The sequence below is a fragment of the Oncorhynchus mykiss genome, chromosome 9 (genome assembly GCF_057628025.1).
Source record: "Oncorhynchus mykiss isolate SJ-2025 chromosome 9, ASM5762802v1, whole genome shotgun sequence".
NCBI classification, from domain to species: Eukaryota; Metazoa; Chordata; class Actinopteri; order Salmoniformes; family Salmonidae; genus Oncorhynchus; species Oncorhynchus mykiss.
The window spans coordinates 18,810,732-18,823,505 of NC_143030.1; the positions used below are offsets into that span (position 1 = coordinate 18,810,732).

At 42.5% G+C, this 12,774-nt stretch overlaps 1 protein-coding gene across 2 annotated transcripts in view; it reads right to left on the minus strand.

Moving 5' to 3' along the window:
• Positions 1-11,896: 11,896 nt before the first annotated feature.
• Positions 11,897-12,774, minus strand: part of LOC110531610 (shootin-1) — a 36,452-nt gene continuing 35,574 nt past the window's right edge. For both annotated transcript variants that reach the window (XM_036987434.2, XM_090183686.1), the window contains exon 17: positions 11,897-12,522. In XM_036987434.2, coding sequence (XP_036843329.1) covers positions 12,371-12,522 — 152 coding nt within the window. In that variant the 3' untranslated portion in view covers positions 11,897-12,370. The remainder of the gene's footprint in view (positions 12,523-12,774) is intronic.

Below are 12,774 nucleotides of genomic sequence, written 5' to 3' on the forward strand. Positions count from 1 at the left end.
CCATGCATGCTGTAATTTATGAAATAATAGTAGTGAGACAATAGAAATATAGTAGAATAGGCTATTTTATTTCAGTTAATTTCATCACACACACCTACACAAAGGGGGGTAGCAGCATTTGTTTTTAAACCAACACCTTTAAAACATTTATGCTGAAAGTGAAAAGCAGACCAAGTAGCTAAATTAAATAAATAATGAGTGAACTGCACACAGCAGACACTAAAATGGTGTCAGAGTTGAAGTGTGACAGTTATCCCATTCAGTGCTTTTAACAAAAAGCAGGGGGGTGGAGGTGTGAACTCAAAAGGTGCCATGCATCCAGCCTCCATTTCAGACGGTTTCAAAAGCTGGAGGACTGTTAAAATCACCTGTGCGCTCTTAGCTCGACAACACCTTAGCAACCCAAGTATATAAAGTTCCTCTGTTGTGTGAGCTAACTAAGGGGCTTGATGTCCAGCTATGGGGGGGGGGGGGGCAGTCAGATATGCTAAGCTTCGCTTCATCTCTTCTCCGGCCTGGGTCTGGCCACAATACTTCGTCTACATCACAAGACACGTTTTCTCTTGACCAAACATCGAGGGAAGTATCTCCTAGCATGGCGTATCCAACCTTGGCAGAGGCAACCTCTATGTCCCCACATGCGTCCTTCATTTCCTGGAGAAGCGGCATGCGGGCATAGGGTTGGCGATCATACACTTTCCAGTGCCAGGCTGAGAAGAATTCCTCTATGGGATTTAGAAAAGGTGAGTATGGGGGTAGGTACAAAACTACAAATTGTGGATGGGTGGCAAACCAGTTTTGGACCAGAACAGCCCGGTGAAAACTAACATTGTCACATAAAACCACAAATCTAGCAGGCTTCTGATCTGGATCAGGGACAAGCATTGTGTAAATTGCATACAGAAAAGTGAGCATATGGCTGGTGTTGTTCGGACCCAGTGTGGCATTGTGATGGAGGACCCCGTTTTGAGTGATGGCAGCACACATATATTATATATGTTATATTACCCCCACGCTGTCCAGGGACATTGGTAATTGCCCTCTGTCCTATTACATTTCTTCCGCGGCGCCTGGTTTTGGTGAGGTTGAAGCCAACCTCATCCACATAAATAAATTCATGGCGAATTACATGAGCATCCAGCTCCAATACTCTCTGTAACAGACAAAATGACATACAGATGAGTAAATATGGTATGTCTGAAGTACTGGAAGTAGTGTTGCATACATACCTCTACAAAGTCATGTTGCATATTCTTGACTCTGTCAGAGTTTCTCTCAAATGGCACCTTGTAAAGTTGTTTCATCGTCACTCGGTGCCGTTGGAGGATGCGTTGTATGGTCGACAGGCTTACAGCATTGATGTTGTTAAATATGGTGTCATTATTCAAGATATGCTCTCGTCTCTCGAATCCTAATTGCATTGTTGGCCGAAACCATATTTATAATTGCAGTCTCTTGTACATCTGTAAACAAGCATCCTCGTCCTCCATGATGTCTTTGCCTTTCCACTCTGTACAGAATGTGTGTGTGTATGTGTTCAGCATAGGAACTGTAAACAATGTACAAAAAAAAAGGTAGTACAGCATGATAACCAACCTCATTCAAAATGTTTATGCAATACTATGCAGTCATACGTATTTTACAGTACATTACTGTAATGCTAAAATAGTCATTAGATAGTTGCATACCTGTTCTCATTTCTGAAGGTTTGAATTATGGACGCCACTGTAAATCGACTCAAGTTGGGCTGGACTCTCAGTCCAGCCTCTCTCATGGTCAAACCGTGGTTGATCACATGATCAACAAGTGTTGCCCTAATCTCATCAGAGATGGCTCTCCTTCCTTATCTTCTTTGCCCTTGCCCTTGTCCTTGTCCTCGCCCTCTTCCTCTTCTTCCTCCTACTCCTCCTCTTGCTCTCTGTCCATTGTTGGCATTCATTGTTCAAAACAGGTAATCTGACCTTTGACCTATTTATAGGCTTATACTACAGTAAAGCAGTGATTGGTTAGTGATCAGTTGAGCTATTAGTGTTTGCACATGTGAGGAGTGTGTGTGTGACCTGGTGAATAAGTGTAGCATTTTGATTGGTTGTGTTTGGAAAAGGAAAGCAAGTCACTTCCTGTTAGATTTTTGTGTTTTAGGTAGAGAATTGTGTGTAGTGTTTTGAAAAAGTGTTTTATGCAATTGACAACTGAGTCAAAGGCTGAGAAATAGCTTATGGTTTTGGATATTTGGTGTGTAGTTTTGCACTTTGAGTGAGAGGTTTCAAAAATCGTGTGACATGAAAAGATTTTGTGTGTAAGCAGTTGGAAAAAACTGTAAAAGAAACAGTACAAATAATTTGGTGATGGTATGTGTAGTTTTCATTCACTGGTACAGTGCCTCCAGAAAGTATTAACACCCTTTGACTTTTTCCACATTTTGTTGTCTTATAGGGTGACTTAAAATGTATTAAATTGCAATTTTGTTTCACTGATCTACACATAATACCCCATAATGTTAAAGTATCTTTTTTTTCCCAGAATTTTTTTGGGGAAAATAATGAAAAATTAAAAGTCTTGAGTCAATAATTCAAGTCCTTCATTAAGGCAAGCCTAAATACTATAAGAACAGGAGTACACATTTCCTTAAAAAGTCACAGAAGTGCAATAATAGTGGTTAACATGATTTTTGAATGACTACCTCATCTCTGTACCCCACACATACAAATATCTGTAAGGTGTCTCAGATGAGAAGTGCATTTCAAGCACAGATTCAACCACAAAGACCAGGGAGGTTTTCGAATGCCTCGCAAAGAAGGGCATCTATTGGTAGCAGACACTGAAAATCCCTTTAGGCATAGTGAAGTTATCAATTCCCCTTATATGGTATATCAATGCACCCAGTCACTACTAAGATACAGGTGTCCTTTCTAACTCAGTTGCCAGAGAGGAAGGAAGCCTGTACAGAATAAAACATATGTGTTCTGTTTGCAATCAGGGTGGTGGTTGCATCATGTTATGAGTATGTCTGTCATTGGCAAGGACTAGGGAGTTATTTAGGATAAAAAGAAATGGACTAAAGCTAAGCACAGGCAAAATCCTAGAGGATAACATGGTTTAGTCTGCTTTCCAACAGACACGGAGTCAAATGCACCTTTCAGCAGAACAATAACTTAAAACACAAAGCCAAATATACACTGAGTTGCTTACCAAGATGACATTGAATGTTTCTGAGTGGCCTAGTTACAGTTTGAACATAAATCAGCTTGTACATCTATGGCAAGACTTGGAAATGGCTGTCTAGCAATGATCAACAACGATCTTGACAGAGCTTGAATATTTTTTTACTGGATTGACATGGGACCGCGAAAAAGGTGGCGGCACTTTATAGAGCACCTAATACCTGCATGAACAGTACCAGTCAAAAGTTTGGACACACCTACCCATTCCAGAGTTTCTCATTATTTTTACTATTTTCTACATTGTAGAATATTAGTGAAGACATCAAAACTACGAAATATGGAATCATGTAGTAACCAAAAAAGTGTTAAACAAATCAAAATATATTTTATATTTGAGATTCTTCAAAGTAGCCACCCTTTGCCTTGATAAAAAATAAAGAAAAGCCATTGAAAGAGTAGGTGTGTCCAAACTTTTGACTGGTACTGTAAATATTGAAATTCAACGGCATACACTTAAATGTTTGTCTTAATATATTGACTTGAAGTACAGTTTAATATAAGGATCATTCCCATTTTGAAACATCTCGCTAAAGTGGCGTTATTGGAATGTCGACACGCGGTAAAAACGTGTTCAAGTCTTACACAAGGTATTCACATCAACTAGCAAATAAACACCAAGTCCTCCCGACCCCCCCGACCAACTGGCAATGAAGAGGAAGAAGTTTGCAATGGCGAAAAAACAACTACACAAGAAGAACGTCAGGCACACACTGGCATTCCCGGCGACCCTGCTCTTTACTTGGAAGGGAAAGAGAATTCTTGCGAGAGCAAGGTGTTTAGCCTAAATAAAGAAGACGGGACAAGGTAAAATACATGTTGAATTGTGTGCCGTTTACAATGCAAATGAAGGTAGCCAATGTGTTTGTGGGACCTTGGGGGATTCGCCAATTTAGCCTTTTGAGCGCTACACAGACCATAAGGATTTTTGAGTTGAGACTGTAACTTATCTTCTGCCGCATCAAAGACAGTTCTGTGATAATTGACTCATCGAGAAGCAACGTTACATTCCTAGTTGCTTTGTTTTATTTTGGGGTTGGTTTTCTATGTTTATTTACACTGTTTCATTGTACAGCAGGAGCATATATTGTGAAATGTTATAATGATGTTCATTAGAGTTGCCACGTGTTAAATGGGACACTTCACGCTCACAGGCTATAACTACTCAGGGACTATAACCACTCACAGGCTATAATCACTATGAGCAAATATGGCTAATGGTTATGTTAACATCATCTCTTGGAACATAAATGGTTGTGGTAACCAAGTGAAGTGTATTTTTGGGGGGATATATTTAAGGCGGATATTGTGTTCATACAGGAGTCACATTTAACAGATACAGAGGCACTGGAATTTAGAGGAGGCTGGGTTGCAGAAGTTTATCATAGCTCATTTAATTCCAAACAAAATGGGGGGATAATTCTGACAAGCAAAATACTTAATTTTGTAATGTTGAAGCAACACTGATGAGCTTTGGCAGGTTTATCTGCATGGAGGCTCTTATAAATGGGATTAAGGTAGTGTTACGCAACATATATCCTCCCAACAAGGAGGACCCTGATTTGTTTTTCATGAGGTCAACATTAAACTGGGAAATACGGAAGGTCATGGACAATATGATAGAAGTACATGTACAGGTAACTCCACACGAAAGGATAGATTTGCAATAGCAGAAGATATGGGCCTTACAGACATATGGAGATGAGTCCATCCAGATGATAGAGAATATACGTTTTTCTCCCACTGTCATAAGACACACTCTAGAATAGATTTATATTTTATCTAATTTCATTGTTAATAATGTGATTGATTGCAAGATTAGACCCATCACCCCCACAGATCATGCTATAGTAGTTACATATTGATATTAACTGTGAGGAAGGGTAGATTCAGATTCAACACCATGCTATTCAAGATGAGATTTTTAGCCAATCACTTGCAGATGATCTTAGATACTATTTTTGAAATTAACATAGGCTCAACTGAAAGGATTTCCACAGTATGGGGAAACTCTAAAGCATACAGTGTATTTGGAAAGTATTCAGACCCCTTGACTTTTCCCCACATTTTGTTATGTTACAGCCTTATTTTAAAATGGATTAAATAAACAATTTTCCTCATCAATCTACACACAACACTCCATAATGACAATGTGAAAACAGGTTTTAGAAATGTTTGCCAATTTAGACAAAATAAAAACAGAAATATTACATTTACATAAGTATTCAGACCCTTTGCTATGAGACTCAAAATTGAGCTCATGTGCATCCTGTTTCCATCGATTATCCTTGAGATATTTCTACAACTTGATTGGAGTCCACCTCTGGTAAATTCAATTGATTGGACATTATTTGGAAAGGCACACACACAAGGTCCCACAGTTGACAGTGCATGTCAGAGCAAAAACCAAGCCATGAGGTCGAAGGAATTGTCTGTAGAGCGCCGAGACAGGATTGTGTCGATGCAAAGATCTGGGGAAGTCTACCAAAAAAAAGGTCCCCAAGAACACAGTGGCATCCATCATTCTTAAAAGGAAGAAGTTTGGAACCACCAAGACTCTTCCTAGAGCTGGCCGCCCGGCCAAACTAAGCAATCGGGGGAGAAGGGGCTTTGTCAGGGAGGTGGCCAAGAGCCCAATGGTACCTCTGACAGAGCTTCAGAGTTCCTCCATGGAGATGGGAGAACCTTCCAGAAAAACAACTATCACTGCAGCACTCCACCAAACAGGCCTTTTTGGTAAAGTGGCCAGATGGAAGCCACTAGTAAAAGGCACATGAGAGCCCACTTGGAGTTTGCCAAAAAGCACCTAAAGGACTCTCAGACCATGAGAAACAAGATTCTCTGGCCTGATGAAACCAAGATTGAACTCTTTGGCCTGAATGCCAAGCGTCACGTCTGGAGGAAACCTGGCACCATCCCTACGGTGAAGCATGGTGGTGGCAGCGTCAAGGTGTGGGAGGGAAGGGAAAAATGGGAAAAATGAATGGAGCAAAGAACAGAGAGATCCTTGATGAAAACCTGCTCCAGAGCACTTAGGACCTCAGACTGGGGCGAAGGTTCACCTTCCAACAGGACAACGACCCTAAGCACACAGCCAAGACACGTCTCTGAATGTCCTTGAATGGCCCAGCCAGAGCCCGGACTTGAACCTGATCAAACTACTCTGGAGAGACCTGAAAATAGCTGTGCAGCGACGCTCCCTATCCAACCCGATAGAGCTGGAGGATCTGCAGAGAAGAATGGGATAAACTCCCCAAATACACGTGTGCCAAGCTTGTAGTGTCATACCCAAGAAGACTCGAGGCTGTAATCGCTGCCAAAGGTGCTTCAACAAAGTAATGATTTAAAGGTTTGAATACTTATGTAAATGTGATAATTCAGGGTTTTTTAAATTATACATTTGAAAAAAATTATAACCTGTTTTTGCTTTGTCATTATGAGTTGTTGTGTGTCGATTGATAATGGGAAAAAACACATTTAAGCCAGAATAAGGCTATAACGTAGTAAAATGTGGAAAAAGTGAAAGGGTCTGAATACTTTCCGAATGCACTGTATATTAGAGGGGAAATAATAGCACATATGTCTAAAAAGAAGAGAGAAGGGACTGAAGCAGTAAAAAGGTTAGAAACTGAGATATATGTCTTGGAAAGGGATTTGGCAAGACATTTCACAGACAGCACATTTCAAACTTCCAACAAGCTGAAATTTCTTTTGCATGAAATGTATAACAAAAAGGCAGAATTTGCACTGTTTAGGCTTAGAAACCGTTTTTATAAGGGAGGTGAGAAGACAGGCAGGCTACAATCAAGACAACAAAAAATGCAGAACACTTCTAACTTAATCCCAACGATTAAGAAGGGTGATAAAATCAGGAAGATGGAGCCGGAGGAGATGGCCGCCGTTTTACGGTCTCCTAACCAATTGTGCTATTATGTGTTGTTTTTCGCGATATTTGTAAATTATTTTGTACATAATGTTTCTGCAACCGTATCTTACGGCAGAAAAGAGCTTCTGGATATCAGGACAGAGATCACTCACCTCGGATTAGACAAAGAGCTTCTGGATATCAGGACAGCGATCACTCACCTCGGATTAGACAAAGAGCTTCTAGATATCAGGACAGCGATCACTCACCTCGGATTAGACAAAGAGCTTCTAGATATCAGGACAGCGATCACTCACCTCGGATTAGACAAAGAGCTTCTGGATATCAGGACAGAGATCACTCACCTCGGACTAGACAAAGAGCTTCTGGATATCAGGACAGCGATCACTCACCTCGGATTAGACAAAGAGCTTCTGGATATCAGGACAGAGATCACTACCTCGGATTAGACAAAGAGCTTCTGGATATCAGGACAGCGATCATTCACCTCGGATTAGACAAAGAGCTTCTAGATATCAGGACAGCGATCACTCACCTCGGATTAGACAAAGAGCTTCTGGATATCAGGACAGCGATCATTCACCTCGGATTAGACAAAGAGCTTCTGGATATCAGGACAGCGATCACTCACCTCGGATTAGACAAAGATTTCTTCAACAACAACAGCAGCAAGCAGGACTCACACGATATTCTCCAAACAACCCACAGGGCAGACATCCCAATTATTTGCAAGAGGAAGCGACGCAGAGGATGAAGTGCCGGATGCCTCGTCCGGACCCGCAGAAGACAACTAGGAAAGCTGCCATTACCGTCAATATTACTCGCCAACGTGCAATCATTGGACAATAAACTAAACGAGGTACGATCACGAATATCCTACCAACAGGGCATAAAAAAATGTAATATCCTATGTTTCATGGAATCATGGCTGAATGTCGACATGGATATTCAGCTAGCAGGATACACGCTGCACCGGCAGGATAGAACAGCACACTCTGGTAAGACGAGGGGGGGCGGTCTGTGCATATTTGTAAACAACAGCTGGTGCACGAAAGTCTCTAGATTTTGCTCGCCTGAAGTTGAGTATATAGTGATAAACTGCAGGCCACACTACTTGCCTAGAGAGTTCTCAGCTATACTTTTCGTGGCTGTTTATTTACCACCACAGGCAGGTGCTGGCACTAAGACCGCACTCAGTCAGCTGTATAAGGAAATAAGCAAACGGAAAACCACTCACCCAAAGGCGGCGTTCCTAGTGGCCGGAGACTTCAATGCAGGGAAACTTAAATCAGTTCTATCAAATCTCTATCAACATGTTAAATGTGCAACCAGAGGGAAAAAATTCTAGATCACCTGTACTCCACACACAAAGCTCTCCCTCGCCCTCCATTTGGTAAATCCGACCACAATTCTATCCTCCTGATTCTTGCTTACAAGCAAAAATTAAAGCAGGAAGCATCAGTATAAAAAGCACCAGCACCAGTATAAAAAAAATGGTCAGATGAAGCAGATGCTAAACTACAGGACTGTTTTGCTATCACAGACTGGAACATGTTACGGGATTCTTCCGATGACATTGAGGAATACACCACATCAGTCACTGGCTTCATCAATAAGTGCATTGATCCCCACAGTGACTGTATGTACATACCCCAACCAGAAGCCATGGATTACAGGCAACATTCGCACTGAGCTAAAGGGTAGAGCTGCCACTTTCAAGATGCGGGACTCTAACCCGGAAGCTTACAAGAAATCCCACTATGCCCTGCGATGAACCATCAAACAGGCAAAGCATCAATACAGGGCTAAGATTGAATCATAATACACCGGCTCCGATGCTCGTCGGATGTGGCAGGGCTTGCAAACTATTACAGACTACAAAGGGAAGCAGATCCGTGAGCTGCCCAGTGACAAGAGCCTACCAGACGAGATAATTTCACTTCTATGCTCGCTTCGAGGCAAGCAACCCTAAGGCACGCATGAGAGCACGCAGCATCAGCTGTTCCGGACGACTGTGTGATCACGCTCTCTGTAGCGAACGTGAGTAAGACCTTTAAACAGGTCAACATACACAAGGCTGCAGGGCCAGACGGATTACCAGGACGTGTGCTCCGGGCATGTGCTGACCAACTGGCAGGTGTCTTCACTGACATTTTCAACATGTTCCTGATTGAGTCTGTAATACCAACATGCTTCAAGCAGACCACCATAGTCCCTGTGCCCAAGAACACAAAGGCAACCTGCCTAAATGACTACAGACCCGTAGCACTCACGTCCGTAACTATGAAGTGCTTTGAAAGGCTGGTAATGGCTCATATCAACACCATTATCCCAGAAACCCTAGACCCACTCCAATTTGCATACCGCCCAAACAGATCCACAGATGATGCAATCTCTATTGCACTCCACACTGCCCTTTCCCACATGGACAAAAGGAACACCTATGTGAGAATGCTGTTCATTGACTACAGCTCAGCGTTCAACACCATAGTACCCTCAAAGCTCATCACCAAGCTAAGTGTCCTGGGACTAAACACCTCCCTCTGCAACTGGATCCTGGACTTCCTGACAGGCCGCCCCTAGGTGGTGAGGGTAGGTAGCAACACATCTGCCACACTGATCCTCAACACTGGAGCTCCCCAGGGGTGCGTGCTCAGTCCCCTCCTGTACTCCCTGTTCACCCACGACTGCATGGCCAGGCACAACTCCAACACCATCATTAAGTTTGCTGACGACACAACAGTGGTAGGCCTGATACCGACAACGACGAGACAGCCTATAGGGAGGAGGTCAGAGACCTGGCCGGGTGGTGCCAGAATAACCACCTTTCCCTCAACGTAACCAAGACTCAGGAGATGATTGTGGACTACTGGAAAAGGAGGACCAAGCATGACCCCATACTCATTGATGGGGCTGTAGTGGAGCAGGTTGAGAGCTTCAAATTCCTTGGTGTCCACATCAACAACAAACTAGATTGGTCCAAACACACCAAGACAGTCTTGAAGAGGGCACGACAAAGCCTATTCCCCCTCAGGAAACTAAAAAGATTTGGCATGGGTCCTGAGATCCTCAAAAGGTTCTACATCTGCAACGAGAATCCTGACCGGTTGCATCACTGCCTGGTACAGTAATTGCTCGGCCTCCGACCGCAAGGCACTTCAGAGGGTAGAGCGTGCGGCCCAGTACATCACTGGGGCTAAGCTGCCTGCCATCCAGGACCTCTACACCAGGCGGTGTCAGAGGAAGGCCCTAAAAATTGTCAAAGACCCCAGCCACCCCAGTCATAGACTGTTCTCTCTATCGCATGGCAAGCGATACCAGAGTGCCAAGTCTAGGACAAAAAGGCCTCTCAACAGTTTGTACCCCCAAGCCATAAGACTACTGAACAGGTAACCAATGGTTTCCCGGACTATTTGCATTGTGTGCCCCCCCACCCCTCTTTTACGCTGCTGCTACTCTCTGTTTATCTTATATGCTTAGTCACTTTAACTATACATTCATGTACATACTACCTAAATTGGCCCGACCAACCAGTGCTCCCACACATTGGCTGACCGGGCTATCTGCATTGTGCCCACCACCCGCCAACCCCTCTTTTTACGCTTCTGCTACTCTCTGTTCATCATATATGCACAGTCCCTTTAACAATACCTATATGTACATACTACCTCAATAAGCCTGACTAACAGGTGTCTGTATATGGCCTTGCTACTCTTTTTTCAAATGTCTTTCTACTGTTGTTTTATTTCTTTACTTACCTACACACACACACACACCTTTTTTTTGGCACCATTGGTTAGAGCCTGTAAGTAAGCGTTTCACTGTAAGGTTTACACCTGTTGTATTCGGCGCACGCGACAAATAAACTTTGATTTGATGGTGACATCATCCAAAGATGTGTGTTTCAACATTTTTATGAAGACTTATATACATCCTCCTGTTCAGCGAGTCCCATAGATATGGATACTTTTGTCTGGTATAGAATTACGTAAACGACCAGATAGCCAGGTAGAGGATCTAGACTGTAGCATAACAGAGAGACGACAGAGCCTGGGAACCTGAGCTAACAGCCTCAATGTGGATTGTAAGATTCAAGACCCTTGAGATACGCTTAGAGAGAACACTTCCTAATATCATAGTGTCCAAGCAGGATTTATTAAGAACAGGACCTCAACTACTAATATGAGGCTCTAAAACTTCATGTGGTTAAACCGCTCAAATATGGTTCCTACCGCTGCGGTCTCCTTAGATTCTGAGAAGGCATTTGATAGGGTTCTTAAGAGAAAAGCCCACTCTCGCCTATGAAAATGTGCTTTTGGACGTGAATAGGGGTTCTTTATTCCAATCCTGAAGCAACAGTACTTATGAATGGAATTATGTCTCCTTTTTTAGTCTTTCTCTAGGCACAAGGCAGGGCTGCTCGCTTTCCCCTCGCCTAGTTGCCATAGTTTTAGAGCCTCTTGTGACAGTGATTAGAACAGTTCCAGAAATTAGGGTTGTCCATGGAGGAGAAAAAAATGATTTAATTGTATTGCATCATATTCTCGTTTGTCAGGCTACAAAATTAATTGGAATGAGTCAGAAGCAATGCCAAATGTTAATCTTGAACTGTAACCCCATTATTGGAAGGTATTCCTAATGTTTTGTACACTCTGTATGTAGTCCACTGTGTTAATCCTTGGATTCTTTGAACCCATAAAAGCAAAGCCAAGCATACTGAAAACGAGTATGTAACAAACATAACACATTTTTAATTTAAAGTAAAGTAATGTGAATAAATGAGATTAGAGCCGTATAAGTGATAGTAATGAGACATCACTACCATCATTTGATTTATTCTGTTTTGTTACAATATTCAACCAACATAACAAATTTATTGTAAACATATTTTAATGCTAAACCCAAATTGAAGATGTGATTCTTTTTTTTAGAAACCGAACTGACCTCAAAAAGCACTAATTGCTCAGCACTAACCATATAAATCTATATATTAAAATATACAGTGCATCAATATGATTGTGTTACAACAGTGTTCCCAAAACCTCTCCTTCAGTACCCCTAGCTAGTCCACACATTTGATGTATTCCAAAGCTAGCCAGCTGATTTAACTAATGAGGGGTTTGTTGATTAAAGGTAAGATGACATTTACGTCAGCTTTGCTTGGAATACATCAAATCAGTTGACTGGCTGGGGGTACTCCAGGGGAGGTTTGGAAAACGCTGTGGAACAGTATCCTAACACTAATCATCCCTTTCCCCAAGGCTCAGATCTCCTCCTGGCAGATGATCAGTTCTGATGATCTGATACGAGAGTTCCTCTTCTCTCTGTTCTGCTGGAGCCTCCTGAGCACAGGGGTGCTGCCACGCTCTCCTGCGCAGAGAAGGGCACCTTCTGCTGGGCCACCCGGCTGGGGACCTGAGGGGCACGACATATGGTACATTAAAAGTATGCTAAAATATTACTGTAGGTAAGTGAAAGATATCACTATGTGGGTTAATGATGTGTCCTCCTGGCCCCTCGTTTGTTATCTCTTTCAATCTTCCTCTTCTTGGAAGACCAGACCATCTTTCAATGTAATACCATCAATTTAGTCCAAGTGAGCAAAACAACCAGAGAGGACCCCTGCAAAACTTTGAAAAAGAAACTGACTGACTATTCCCTATTCCC